This window comes from Otolemur garnettii, unplaced genomic scaffold (assembly GCF_000181295.1).
Source record: "Otolemur garnettii isolate 467f Iridium unplaced genomic scaffold, OtoGar3 scaffold00011, whole genome shotgun sequence".
NCBI classification, from domain to species: Eukaryota; Metazoa; Chordata; class Mammalia; order Primates; family Galagidae; genus Otolemur; species Otolemur garnettii.
Genome location: NW_003852406.1, coordinates 25,739,196 through 25,753,410, shown reverse-complemented (window position 1 = coordinate 25,753,410; position 14,215 = coordinate 25,739,196). Strand labels below are relative to the sequence as shown.

The 14,215-nt window shown below is 51.6% G+C and overlaps 1 protein-coding gene across 1 annotated transcript in view; it reads right to left on the bottom strand.

The window, feature by feature from the left end:
• Positions 1-6,434: 6,434 nt before the first annotated feature.
• Positions 6,435-14,215, bottom strand: part of CD276 (CD276 molecule) — a 12,693-nt gene continuing 4,912 nt past the window's right edge. The window contains exons 4-8 of the mRNA XM_023510098.1: positions 14,080-14,197; positions 10,215-10,349; positions 9,286-9,327; positions 7,947-7,982; positions 6,435-6,640 (exon numbers count right to left, since the gene is read on the bottom strand). Of these exons, the coding sequence (XP_023365866.1) occupies positions 6,618-6,640; positions 7,947-7,982; positions 9,286-9,327; positions 10,215-10,349; positions 14,080-14,197 (354 nt within the window). The 3' untranslated portion in view covers positions 6,435-6,617. The remainder of the gene's footprint in view (positions 6,641-7,946; positions 7,983-9,285; positions 9,328-10,214; positions 10,350-14,079; positions 14,198-14,215) is intronic.

Sequence of the window (14,215 nt, the reverse complement as noted above, 5' to 3'; positions counted from 1 at the left end):
CAGCAGCAAATTACACTAAATTATCTTAGCAAATAAGGCAAAATGTCAGTTCAGTGGCTGGCAAGCTCTGCAGAGACACACACTGGTCCCTCCTCCCCACCCCCAGCAGTGAGGGTCACACTCTGCAGGGACATTTTAGGAGAGGACACTAAACACAGGAGCAGGAAGGAGATGAAAGAGGGTACAGACCAGGACCAGGGGGTACGGCGGCCTATGAATGATGGTAGGTAGGTAGATACCTACCTGGATGGATGAGTTTTGAGAATGAAGGACTAGAGGCCAGAGAGCTGCAGGAGGCTGAGGGGGAGGGGCTGAGGAGAGATGCTGTGTCCTGGCCACTTGGATGCCAGATGTGCAGTACAGCACAGACCCTAAGATACCCTGGGGCAGAAGCACCTTGGAGGCAGTGTGCAGGAAAGCAGGAAGAGCAGGAAGAGCAGGAAGGCTATTGTCTCCCTGGGTCTGGTGCACACGCACAGACTGCTGGCCACAGGGGGCAGGACAGATGGTACTTCTCTCCATTGAGAATATGGTGCTGGAGGGAGGAGGGAGCCATGTGACTGTGCACATCTGGAGGCCTGCGGGCGACAAGGGAGAGACACAAAAGGAAAAAGGGAAGCAGTGGGGGAAGAGAGGAGGGGACATGGGAGGACCCTGCATTTCCTATACTGGAACTGACAGGGACTGAGCCATCACCGGTGTCACCCCATCCTTCCTCACTCTCCCAGAGCCCAGATTTCTGATCTGACTGAGGGCAGAAACTTGCAATTCCTGCTTCCCCCGGCTCTGATCCCACAACACTTGGGGACAGGGCCTTCTTCTCGATCATTTCCCTTAATCTCCCCTGCTCCGTATTTTCTGTGTTTCCCTTTAGTTCAAAAACAAAAAACCCTGGGTCTGATATCATGATCACGGAGAACAGCTGGCTTATCTCAGGTGCCTGATCTCAAAGGTCTCTGCTGAGCGTTGTCCTTCTCAATCCTATTTTACATTAATTTATAAGCCAGGCAAGGGCCCTTGGGGTATGCACATCAAATATTTAGCAATGATCTCAACCAACTGCACTAGAACTTCTGGTGATGGAGCCCAGGCAATAGTATTAATCCAAAACTCTCAAAGTGATTCTAATGTGCAGCCAGGGTTGAGAACCTACTGGACTAATGGGATCTAGGGCTATATCATTAGGAGCATAGTACCCAGGATCAAGGAAGTAAGACCTGATCTATTATGAGCTGAACCATTTGGATCCATGTCAGAGGGCTCAATCTGAGAGGAATGATGATGAAACATCCAGAGGAGGGAGCTGGGGACGGAGAAATCTTATTAGCTGAAGGAGGTCGAGGGGAGGGGGATATTTTCATGCTCAGATGCTGAAGAAAGGGTGGGAGCAAAAGTCACAGACCCTCTGAGGGCTGGGACATGTTTGCCCTAAGAGACTCAGGCTTTTCCCTGTTCTAGCAAAGTGCTACCTCATTAGTGATGAAATAATGTCACCATAATTACCTGGTAAAGCCACACGGCAGGTTATGAATGCCCTCGGACACAAGCACAAGAGATTTATCTTGCCTGAGGCACCTGGACACAATAAGTTGCTAAAGTCTACCCCAGCAATTATCGTCACGTGTCTTGGGTGTTGGGCTCAGCACAGCCCTGGCACGCACACTCCAACCACAGTCCTGGGCCCACAACTTCCAGCAGGAGTCAGGAACACTCTCCCCAGGACTAGGGGACTAGAAATGCAAAGCCATCTCCTGGAGAACTGAGGTAGTGGCAGCCAGAAGCAGACGCTGAAGGTTCCAGAGGAAGTGGGAGAAAGCGATGATTGCAGGCCCTGTACACTACTGAATCAGGCTCCACCGTGAAGTCCCTGAGAGCCTAACTGGGCATGAACTCCAGGCACCTTTCTGCCTTGTCTAGAATCAATTTTGCTGGTGACTCTGAAGTTTTCTTCACTTGCATAGTCTTCCCTGCTGCAGACCAAATCATTGGGATCACCTAAAAAGACAGCCCAAAAAATGGGCAAGTCCACCAATATTTAAAATGTGCCTGCAGATCCCAATTCTAGGGCTCCTACTAGAGAAATTTGAGCACAAGTCTGCATTGTCTGTATCTAAACAGTAAGAACTAACAAAATATATTCTAGAACTGCAGTACTATGAGATACTATGTAACCACCTAAAAAGAAAGAGGGAGATCTTTCCAAGGAGCTTGACAGAAAATAGCATTTACTGAAGTTTTCCCATTCATTTGAAATTTAAGAACAAGCAAAACTAACCTTGGTGAAAATGGCCAGGGTGGGGCTATTGACCGGGAAGGGACATTAGGTAACTTTCTGGGATTCTGAAATTGCTCCATCTAGGTAGTAGTTGTATGGGTAGATATTTGTGTAAACATTCATCAAGTTACACACTGAGAATTAGCGTCTTTTATGCACTAGAGGTATGTTACACATCAACATAAAAAGTAAGAGGAGGGTACTCTAGAAGAACGGACTTGGAAAAATGGTAAAGAAAAACAGCTTCATGCCTGTAATCCTAGCACTTTGGGAGGCCAAGGCAGGAGGATCACTTGAGGTCAAGAGTTCAAGACCAGCCTGAGCAAAAGTGAGACCCCCATTTCTACGCCCCCCAAAAATATATATATATATATAGAGAGAGAGAGAGTAATTAGCTAGGTGCAGTGGTGGGTGCCTGTAGCCCAGCTACTCAGGAGGCTGAGGCAGGAGTATCTCTTGAGCCCAGGAGTGTGAAGTTGCAGTGAACTATGATGCCTCTCTGCACTCCAGTCAGGTTGACAGAATAAGACCTTGCCTAAAAAAAAAGAAAGAAGAAGAGAAAGAGAGAGAAGAGAGAGGGAGAGGAGGAGAAGTGGGGGGAGGAAATGGAAGGAGGGAGAGGAGGGGAGAGGAGGAGGGAGGGGAGGAGGAGGAGGAGAGAAAAACAGAAAACACGATAGCAGCTCTACAGTGTGTACGCCTGGAGAAGGCAGTCTGGAAGGATAGCAACCCTTACTGACGCGTCCTCTGAGGGGGAGGACCGCCCTTCCGTGCTGTCTGCAGCTGTGGTGTTTGACTCTGCTGCCCCGACACCTCCCACCATCCCACCACACACCACTTTTGCTTCTCTGTGAGTCCCTGCATTTGGAGAGCGAGGTTCTTGGCTACCTAGGTCAAACTTTGGTGGTTCCATGTCTCAGTTCCAGACTTGAGCTTTGCAACAGGATCCTTGGACAAAACCTGGCTCCGAATCTGCTAGGCTCACTGCTCACACATACCAGTGTCCCACTCAGCAGCTGCCTCCGGGACAGCAAGGTCAGGTGCCTCCTCTCCGTGAACAGACTCCTGTGTGGAAGGCACCGTTCACGTCTGCGAGTATGAGCAGAACACTCTCAAACACACAAGTGGAAGAGGCAGAATGACTCAGGGGTCCCCAGCCACACCATTTTAATGTCTCCCCCAGTCTCCTCTCTCTGGGTGGTAAGTGGTTAGATCAACTAATTGGTCTTCACAGCCCTGGTTACAAATGGTTCCGGAGGCAAATTCTGGTCACACTTCGAGACAGGCAAATGAACCCTCGCTCTGTCCCCTCTTTAATATGGATGTGACACCTGCAGGCTACAGCTTGTCGCACTGTGAGAATTATTTCTCCATTAAAATGCAGGAGTTGGCACTTTGCCCAGGAAGGGCGGCTAAAAATACTGCTGTCCAGGGCACTCATCACCAGAGGACTCTCTCTACCCCTCAGCCTCCAGGTGAGTCCTGTACCTGCCAGGTTCCTCGCACAAGCACTCGATGCAGTGTCGTGTTGGGGCCGTACCCCCACCCCATCACAAAGGAAAAGCACCAGTGACTATGCCTGTTTAACAGAATGGCAAACTGAGGTCCAAACAGTTTGCTCTGGGTCACTGTGTTCAGTCTTCAGTCCGGGGAGCAATAATGCATGCAACACTGCACAGAGGGAAAAAAACCCTCACACGTGCCCAGCATTTTATAATCTGCAGTGTCTTCTTACAACTGCTTCGTCCAACCCTCACAGCAACACTGAAATAAGAGCTATTACTGCCTCCGCCTTACAGGTGGGGATGGAAGCTCAGAAAGGGAAAACAACACAGGGACGGGCACACGGAGGCCACCAGGAGCAAAGGCAGGTCTTCAGCACGAGTCTCTTGATTCAACAACCCAAGCAGAGCACCAGCGATGAGACTTCAAGCCAGGTGACCAATCTCACTCCTAGAGCCATCAACTTGATAACAAATCCTTCAGTTTGGAAAGAATGCCTCACACTTTTCAGAAGAGGACTCATTACCCCTACTTAAAAGATAAGGAATTAAGGTTCAGAGGTATAAAGGATGTCGTCACAAGTAAGTAGCAGTAGAGCCAGGTTGGAAAGTCAAATGTCCTGACTCTAGCCCAGGCTCCTCCTGCCTCCCAGGACCAATGGAGCTCTGGGATCAACCAAGGGGACCAGCGGCAAGACAATGTCATTCAGGGGCAAATGAACACCATATGCTCTGCAGGCTCCCACCTCCCTGAACCTGGTTCTCTGGAAAATTCTTAGCCTCCCTTTGGTCTTTTTAAGTGAAAGGTGGTTAAAACCTTAGGCTCATTTTTCACAGAAGGAAGTGCCAAGGCCCAGGGAAGGCAAATGCTCGGGGGTCAAAGGGCAAACTAGGCCCTGGGTCTGGCCCCCTAGCTCCTGGCCTGGGACGCATCACACGGGGTCAGCCAAGAATGGCATGCATAACTTGTTCCCTGGTATCAGCCTCTTACTGGGTCTCAACTTCCCATTCTGTAAAATGGGGACATTAGCAGAGTCCCTAAGCAAGCCTAGGGTTTGAGTATTCTGAGGTAAAGAAATTGGCTGATGCTTCCAGGAGTGGGAGGAGACTCATACAATCACCAAAAAATCTGGACAACCAACTTCACTTTACCAAGAGGAAAACTGAGGCTAGAAAGGGACCATAGGGACCACGGAGACCCAGTGATTTAAGGATGGTGGTAAGATCAAAGATTGAAATGTCCAAAAGAGTATCCTTGTGCTGAGTCCTGTGGTCCACCCTGCTCCCAAGCACTTCACAGGGAAAAAAGCTTTTTACAAAGACATTTATTTTTCCCAAAGTACACCCCCAGTTTATAAAATTCCTCAGAATCCCACTTTTAAATTAGAAATCCTCACATCTTCCATTACTGGACATCAGAAGTTGTACTCTGCTTGGGACTAGGGCTAGCCAGAGGCCACAGGAGGTGTCTGCCCCGGCCTCAGAATAGCACCATGGTGAGAGTGGGGGGAAGGGTCCCCTCCGTGGTCTGGAGCCCTCCTGGCCCTGCTCCACTCCAAGCTCCAGCCAGGGAGGAGAGGCCCCAGGTTCTGCCCATATTGCTGTTGTCCAAGGTATGGAGGCCTCGGCCACCTGCTTTCACCTGGAAATCATGATTCCCTAGTGTGGCAAGGAACTATGTTCCTCTCTCCAGGTTTCTGCCCCCACCCCATGGTCTGGATAAGAATAGGGGTGTGATGGGGGTGAGGTATCCAGAAAGCTATGGGCACAGCAGGGAGCAAGGCAGAAGCTGCCCCATGCAGTAGGCACAGAGCTATCTGCCTCCCAGGTGGGTGGGGACACCCTGGATGGAGGGACTTGTCTCCCCACAAGGAGCCCTCAATACCTAACACCATGCTGACACCCTGTGGTTGCTCAATAAACAATAATTGAATGGATAAACGAAAAGAAAGAAATTCTCCGAAGGTGGGAAAAGCAGAGAGATAGAAGCTAATGCCCAGGGGCCCATGGAAGACCCCTGGAGAACCAGTGTGACCAGCACATGCTTCCTGTGGGGACAGCAGGCAGAGAAGAGGGCGTCACAGGGCACAGCCCAGGGCACGGCACAGGAGATCGGGTGAGGGAAACCAAATGCATCCATGTTCCAGCACGAGCAGCTGCATGTCTCTGCACACCTGTGTGTGCGTGGCAGGGGACAGTCTTCACTTGGTGGGGAGGGAAAAGGCCAACATTGGGGCCAGGGTGGGAAGAGGCAGGAGACAGTCTCTAGACTCCAAGAGATGCCAAGGCTTAGTGTCCCTGCCTGGGTAGACAGGATTCTATGCAAGTGTAGGGGAAAGAGCTGAGCAACCACGACCAGTGGGTCAGGGGCCCTGGAGAAACAAGGCTAGAGGTGACTGTGTATTGTGTCTTTGCAGAAATAAGGCAGGGGGTCGGTCTGAATATCTGGAGCAGAAGGCAGCCAGATGGCCCAAGTAGCACCAGAAGAATAGAGTGAGGGTGTGGTCTGTGAGTGTACTCACTGTGTCCCTAAGAAATAAGGCAGCAGGATGTATTGTGTCATTGGAGAAGTAAGGCAGCCGGCAGGGTGACTTAGAGAAATAAAGTGGTAGGGTGGTGTGTGTGCCGTGTCCCTAAGAAATAAGGCAGCACGATGATTTGGGAATCACGTCCGTTGAGAAGTAAGATGGCAGGGTGGTCTATGTGTCATGTCCCTTGGAGAACCTGCACACTTGCCAGAGTGGGACCCAGCTGCTGGGGACAGGGCTCACACTGAGGCCCAAGTGCAGCCAGTGGTCAGGAGCCCCTGGTATGGGGCAGCAGCTCCCTGGTCCTCATGGTCAGGCTATTTCTTGACCATCATCTGCATTTCATGATGGGAAGGAAAAAAGGGAAAACAAAGTATTTATAAAATGCCAGAAGCCCAGGTACCACGTCATATAACTCAGGTGGGGAGTGTATGAGATTGGCCACAGCTGTCCAACGGACGGTCCCCAGGGAGACTACCCTCTCCTCAACCACCTCTCTCTCAACCCACAGGCCCACTTTACACAGTGCCCTCCCACTGTCCCCTCCACTGGGGGCACATTTCCCTTCCTGTCCTCCCCAGCCACCCTCCAAGGCCGGGCCCAAATCCCTCCTCCAGCAGGAAGCCCTTCTCCTTCACTGATTTCCCTGAGCATGATGCCCTGAGCAGGCCACCTCCTTCCTTCCCTCTGGCCTCGTCTCCACGTGGGGGGTGGGGGGAGTCCAGTGGCCGCACATCTCCAGCCTCATTCCACATCCCGACCTGGATGCAGTCAGGAGGAAGGGGTTGGCCCCCCTGCCCCTCCCTGTCTGGTTCTTGTGCTCTGCCTGTCCCTGAGGGAAGCAGCTCCTCCACCTGGACACCACCTCAGCAGTTGTCCGGTGTGGCCAGAGACTGGGAGACAGGCTGCCTCCATGAGGAGCAGGATGAGGAAGCCAACTGCTCTGCCCATCCAGGCCACGTTCTCTGCAACTCTTCAAAGCCAGGCAGACATTCTGATCTCCATCTGCTCAACTCTTCTACGATCATTTGGTTCCAAACAAGAGGGAGGAGAACAACTTATTTCCTACATTTCCTAATGTAACTGCTGTTATCATATGAATACTAATTATGGTTGACATTTACTAACCACCTACTGTGTACTAGGAACACAGCTGTCCAGCTGGAGATGACTTTTCAAGCCTCACCTGAGTTAGGGGTCACGTGACTAGGTTGTGACCAATGGGATGTAAGCAGAAGTGATGTAGTACTATTTCCAATGAAGCCCTAGGGGGAAACATGCCCTCCCCTTCCAAGGAGGAGCCTCTCAGACTTTGGAGTGGAAGCTTCCAGTTGAAGTGGGCAAAATAGAACCTGGCTCCAGGACATCAGTGGCTCTAAGATTACCTATGCTCAGACTACAACAGGAGAGAGAAAATAACTCCTGCCCTGGTTAAACTTCTGCCATATTTAGGTCCTATTAGAACAGCTGGGACCTTGGTGACTCAGCCCTCTGCCCTCTCATGGTGGGGGTGGCGGGGAGCTGAGGCTGTTCTTCTGAGGAGGGAGCCTCAGGTAACCAATGAGGTGACAGTGATACCCACCCACCCTCCCAGCCCCTGACACACAGATGCACCAATACACAGACACCACCTGTCTTTACCTTCTTTGCTTTCAGTGTGTTTCAGAGGCTGCAGGGCTGCAAAAAAAAAAGGAATGTGTGGTTAGGAGGAACCTTGGATTGTGGTGGGGTAGGGTATCAGGCCACAAGGAGCAGGAGGAAGAAATTAGCAGGGTAGGGATGACATCATGGCACCAAGGAAGGGGCCCTGGACTGCTGTCCCAGTGCCAAGTGCCAGCTCCACCCTGTGGCTTGTCACTCCTCTCCTCCAGGTCTCAGTTCTCTGCATTTATAGGATGAGGACAACCCCCAGCCCTCCTGTGAACAGGAGATCTGGAACCTGAGCCCAGGCTATACACAAGGTGAAGTGGGGAACCAAAGGAGGCTGGTGGGCCTACAGGGATCCTCAGGTGGGCCTGGGACTGACCAAATCTCTGTCCACCTTCTTCTCCCCATGCCCTCCCTTCTGCCAACAACATCTGCCTCTGAAAAATGAGGTCTGATCCCAGAGCTGTCTCTAAGCCTGCCACGCTGGGCACCGACAGGCAGAGAATTAATTGGCATAATTTATAACAGTCCCCAGGTGTCAATCTCCTTTCTGTGGGGGTGGGGAGGGAACTGTTGTCAACTGGAACCATCCCGAATGGTTCAGTAGGAACCTGCCTCTTCTAGCCCAGGACCCCCTGCAGTAGAGCCCCCAGTGGCCATGGCAGAATCTTGGCACCTACCCCAACAGGGCTCCAGGTTTACTGGACAATGTCCTTTGTGAAGCACCTCCCAATGCAGTCACTCAGGAGAACTTCCAAACAGACAGGGGCAGGATGACATTTTACAGATGGGAAACTGAAGCCCAGAGGAGCACAAAACAGGACTGTCATAGCTGTTTGCTTGATAGTAATGGCACTCCAGTATTAAGCATTAAGCACTTACCAGGCACCAGGTAAGGCACTAGGTACTTTAGATACATTATCTCCTTTAATTCCACCCAAATAATCTGTGAGCCTGTTAGTATGCCCATTTTACATATGAAGAAACCGAGGCCAGAGATGCAAAGCAACTTGCTCGAGGCCACTCAGGTTACATGAGACGGAGCTGCAACTCAAACCCAAACTGCCCTGTGTTCGGAGTTCCTGCTCCCAACCCTGGGAAGCCACCAGACTCTACAATGCAGGGTCAATCAGGTGGACGTAAAGGAGAGCAAGAGAAATGAAGCGGGGCGGGGGGGGGGGCAATTGGGAGCTTCACTTCCATGCCTGACTCTTCCATGGGTCAGGAGGCCTCACTTCATTCAAATCTGACAGCAAGTCTGGCCCCTCCAGATCCTGAAGTCCTTTCTCCCATCCCTTGTGTTCCTCCCCTGAGCCGTCACTCTCAGACTCACCTGTCTTGGATCCTTCTCCTTCCCCATCCTGGTCCTCAGCTCCTAGAAGACAAGAACTCAGAGTGAACAAATGTCTTCCTCAGCCCCATTTTCACTTGGTAAACAGGATCTGAGAAAGCCTGACCTGTTCTTCAAATGTGGGACCCAGGGCAGAGCTGAGCCTGTGACATGATGAGAGGGCATTCAGCCTGGAGCCCACCACCCACCCTCCCAGACAAGAACCATCTCCCTACCCTCTAGCAGCCCACCCAGCCCTCACCTCACCAGCCCCACCAACCATCACTTCCCCACAGACAGGCCAACCCAGCTGTCCATCCACTCATCCTTCCACCTGTCCTCCCCGGCCAACTGACCATCCTCTCCTCCACTCACCTCTCCCTCTGGTGACCTGCCTACTCTCATGCTTCTGTTGACCCATGTGTCACTTTCCAGGGTCCACTCACCTCCCATGTGGGGAGGTACCCACCTGCCAACATCCTTGGACACACTTACCAGCTGCCAACATCCACTCAGACTGACCCTCAGCCCAGCAAATGGCAGCTGCTTCAGACTGGAGCCATTGAGGCAAACAGACTCCTACCTGTGACCTGTACACTCACCAGCATGTCCACATTGGTGCAGCTCTCAGTCTCCACGTCTAATCTGCTCTCTTACAGACGCTCTCACAGGCACACCTATCTGCACGGACACAGTCCGCCCTACACACCCACCACCTTCCAGTTACACTTGTATCCACACTCATCCTGTTACAATTGCACATGGACAGGTTCACACATGAAAGATACAGTAGACACAAGCACACGCACACATACACACACACTATCTAGCCTCATTTGCACACACACACTCACTCTGTCCCTAGAAAGTCATAAAGTCATACTACTGCTCTCTTTCTCTCTCTTTCTCTCACACACACACCTCGCACTCACCTGCGTTCTCCTCCTCACAGCTCTGTTTGATCTTTCGCCAGCACACAAAGGCCAGGGCCACCAGCAGTGCCACAAGGCAGATGGACAGTCCGACAGTCACCCACAGGGCCTCAGGGGGGAATGTCATGGGTTGCCCTGGGAGGGGAAGTGGGGAGAATGAGACCAGCATGCCTGGCCCCCCATAGCCCAAGGTGAGATATGGCTCCCACCCTCCCTGGACGTTAACACTATAAGCAAAGCTCACTTAAGTGCCCCCTGCCCCACGTGGCCACCAAACCCTGACAGCCATGGGTCATGCTATGTGGTGGACATAGCTTTACCAGGAAGGGCTGAAGAGGCTATGGTTGAATGATGCTCCAGAACCTTCTATGGCTACTCACTGACTTTACAGTAATGCTTCAAACGGACCAGGATGATTCAAGAACCTCTATGCTTTCAATGCTGGTAGCGCTCCCACAAACGTGGTGAACGTTCCTAAAGCCCACCAGACTGTCAGTAAAAAGTGGGGCAAACACCAACCCTCCGAAGTGACACAGTTACAAGGATTCTCCGTATGCTCGGGAAGGCAGCATTATGACAGGAAGCGGAGTGGCTGTGATGGGCACACTTAGCCGATATTCTGGCAATAGGCTAAAGGCATGAAGAAGATGGTGGGTGCTGCGGTGGGACTGTGCGGAGCTCACATGCAGATCTAAGAGGATGCTGGCTACTGAGGGACACAGGCATTTTGAAGACATTAGAGGAGAAAGGGCAGGGGAATCCAGTTCCAAGTGTCATCTTTTCTCTTATTATGATGATGATAAAATCTTAAGGTTATGTTCACTTCAAAAAACAGTAATTCTACTACAGGACCCTCTGCTCCAGCCAAACTGGTGGTCTAACCACTCTCTGCAGAAACAACAAGAGCCGTTGGCTCTTTCCAGCCTCCACACACTGCTGTCTGTTTCCCCTACTTAAAAAGTGCTCCCAAACCCTCCATCCAGCTCCACATCCTCTTCCTCAGGAGACCTCTCCAGCCCCACCTGACAACATCCCCCTCCTATGGGTCAGGAATCCCTAATCAGCAGCCCATGGGCCAAATCTGGCTGGTGGCCTATTTTTGCACAGTCCATGAACTAGTAATACTTTTTACATTTGTAAAGGTTTGCCAGAAAAGGGTAGGGGAGGATGAGGAGGAACAGAAGAAACAGCAGCAACAGAGATGGTGTGTGGCTCTCAAGGCCTAAAGCACCCACTCCCTGGCTCTTTACAGAAAACGTGGGCCTAGCTCTGCCCACAGATTAGGTCACCGAAGGTGCTGGAGCCAGTGTTCTAACTTTCACCAGAGACTCATATAGATCTGGAAGGGCTTGCCAGCAGGACATTTATGTGAAATATTGAGGCTCCTTCTGTTAGAGATCTTGTGACAGGAAGTACGGAGTTGAGGAGCCTAAGCCTGGTCAGGGCCAGCAGTTGTCCTGAGCATAGGTCCTCCAGCCCAGCCTGGAGGACTCATGCTGGGTCCTAGGCAGAGACCTTGGAGGAAAAACATCTAACAGAAGATGGCACTACTTTCCTTTGCCCTCTGGAGACAATGAGTGCAAGGGCAGCAGCAGCTTCTGCAGGAGGCACCATCAGTGCAATGAGCAGCCCGTTAACCCTTCAGTTGCAGGGTTGTGCCTGCACCTGGCATGCATGCACCTTGGGTGAGGGATTTGCAGCAGATGTTACCATCAGTGGGCATGGCTGGCAAAACTGTACTCTGGAAATTGGAGGCAAAGGGACCCATCGCCCCAGTAAACAGGAGCAAGAGTGGTGGGCAAGAAAAGAAGACGGCAGCTGATGTGGTGGCCAGGAGGGTCAGTCCATGGGACACACGTAAGAGGCCCCTGGAAGGCCCAACCTGAGGCTCTAGTAGCAGAGGAGGAAACAGAGCTATAGAAATACTCAAGAGGAGGGGGAAGGTATTCACCCAGGAAAGGACAGAGCCAGGGGTCAGAACCACCCTCCAGGCTCCCTCGGTGAACAGGCACTGCACAGCACACGTGCCTTCACTAACCTCCATCAGGTGTGGCAGAGGCCAGCTGGAGGACTGACAGTCTGAATCCCAGAATGTTTTACACGGCGCAAGGCTGCCCGAAGCAAAATACAGGCCAAGGGCTCCAAAGTAGGCCAGACCTGCTCTAAGAAAACAGGAGGCTGGCTGGTGGGGAGGAGAGAAAATTAGGCTGAGAGGCCAAAGTTGGATTCCAATCCTGGTTCAGCTGTTCACTGCAGGGTACTGGAGCCCAGGCCCACAGATCCCCATAGCTGAGTTTAGAGAGGCCATGAACCCTCCAGAGTTAAATGCAAAGTACTGCATTTATCATTGGTTCCATTTTCTAAGAGGGGCCTGAGCCACAAAAGATTCACTCTCTGGCCTTGGGAAAGTTCCTTCTTCTCTCTGGACCTCAGTTTCCTCATCTGTGAAATGTGCTTGGCAATAATGGCCCCTAAATGTAACCACTTAAATCAGGAGTCCTCAAACTTTTTAAACAGGGGGCCAGTTCACTGCCCCTCAGACCGCTGGAAGGCCGGACTGTGGGCCCTGGGATGAGTCGGCTGCGAAGCAGTACAGGTAGTGGTGGCAAAAATACCCAGTGGGCCAGATAAATGTCCTAGGTGGGCCGTAGTTTGAGGACACCTGATTTAAATGCTAGCTAAAGCTTAAAAATAGAACTTTCTCCCTGCAATCATATTTACACTCATAAGCCCTTTCTGCATAGCATCACAAATATCTAACCCAGCCCAGTGTGCAAATGACCACCGAGTCCCCTTATCCTCTGAGGTCCTCTCTACTCCTACTCACCACTGGAGGCTTCCTGGCCACTACCTTCTCTGGAAGCTTTTCATTCTGTCGATCTCTGTAACACAGCTCCTACTTTCTCCTGTGAACAGTATCTTCACTACCAGACCACATGCTGTATACAGTTATGATTTAATAAAAAATTAAATTAAAAAAATAAAAGGTCGAGGAGATGTCTCAGAACACCCAAAAGCCCAGGGCAGTGACTCAAGAGAGCACAGACTCGGGGTGTCTCCAGGAAGAGAGTGGGTTTAGTCTTGGGGCAGGGGTCTGGGAGTTAGGTGAAGTTGTGGGAAGAGAAAAGAGAACCAGACAGACAGAACCTGCTGTCTTGCCCTCAGTATGTGGGCAGGTACCTGGGAAAGGTCAGTTTGCCCAAAGGAGGGACTGAGGAGCAGACTGAGCAGGCAGCCTAGGGAAGGACTTATTAGACCGTCTGCTTCTCTTGGCCTGAGCCCTCTACACACCGGAGCTTAGGACCTAGAGACAATTTCCAAATGGGTGGCCTCTATCTAGTGTGTGACCACCTGGGGGCAGCAGAGACAGCACCGGCCAACGCAAATGCTGCTCCGGTGGAACTCAAGTCTGCAAAAGGAAGAGCTGCACAGGCTCAGGTGAGGAGGACTGACCACCCGGAGAGGCCCCGGAGTCCCCAGGGCTCCAGCATCTGATGGTGCCCACGGACTCAGCAACACCTTCCCGGTGTAAAGCACACCCTCACCGTGTCCCTGAGCCACGCCTTGTGACCGCCCCAGAATTCCCTCCCACATTTCCAGATTTCAGGCAGGTACTTTGTACTCTGCATAAGCAAGCAGTATTAAGTGTCGCCAAAAGTGTTCTCAGGAAGGCAAATATTATGATTGTTATCACCAAGTCTTTTAAGAACTTCTTGCTGGAAAGAGTTTGAGACAACTGAAATCGATGAAGGCGACTTTTAAAAGGTCTTCTGACCACTGAGACCTATAGAAATTTCAGCTTTGGTTCAGATAAAGGGGTAGCTGCTCCCTCCATCCTTCCCCAGCAGTCCATCTGCCCCTTCACCTGTGATGGTGACGGAGCCATGTGCATCCTGCCGCAGCACGGGGTTGCGCACCAGGCAGCTGTAGGTGCCATTGGCGCCCAGCACCACCCTCAAGACGCTGCGCACGTCGAACAAGCCCTGTTCGTTGGCCATCTG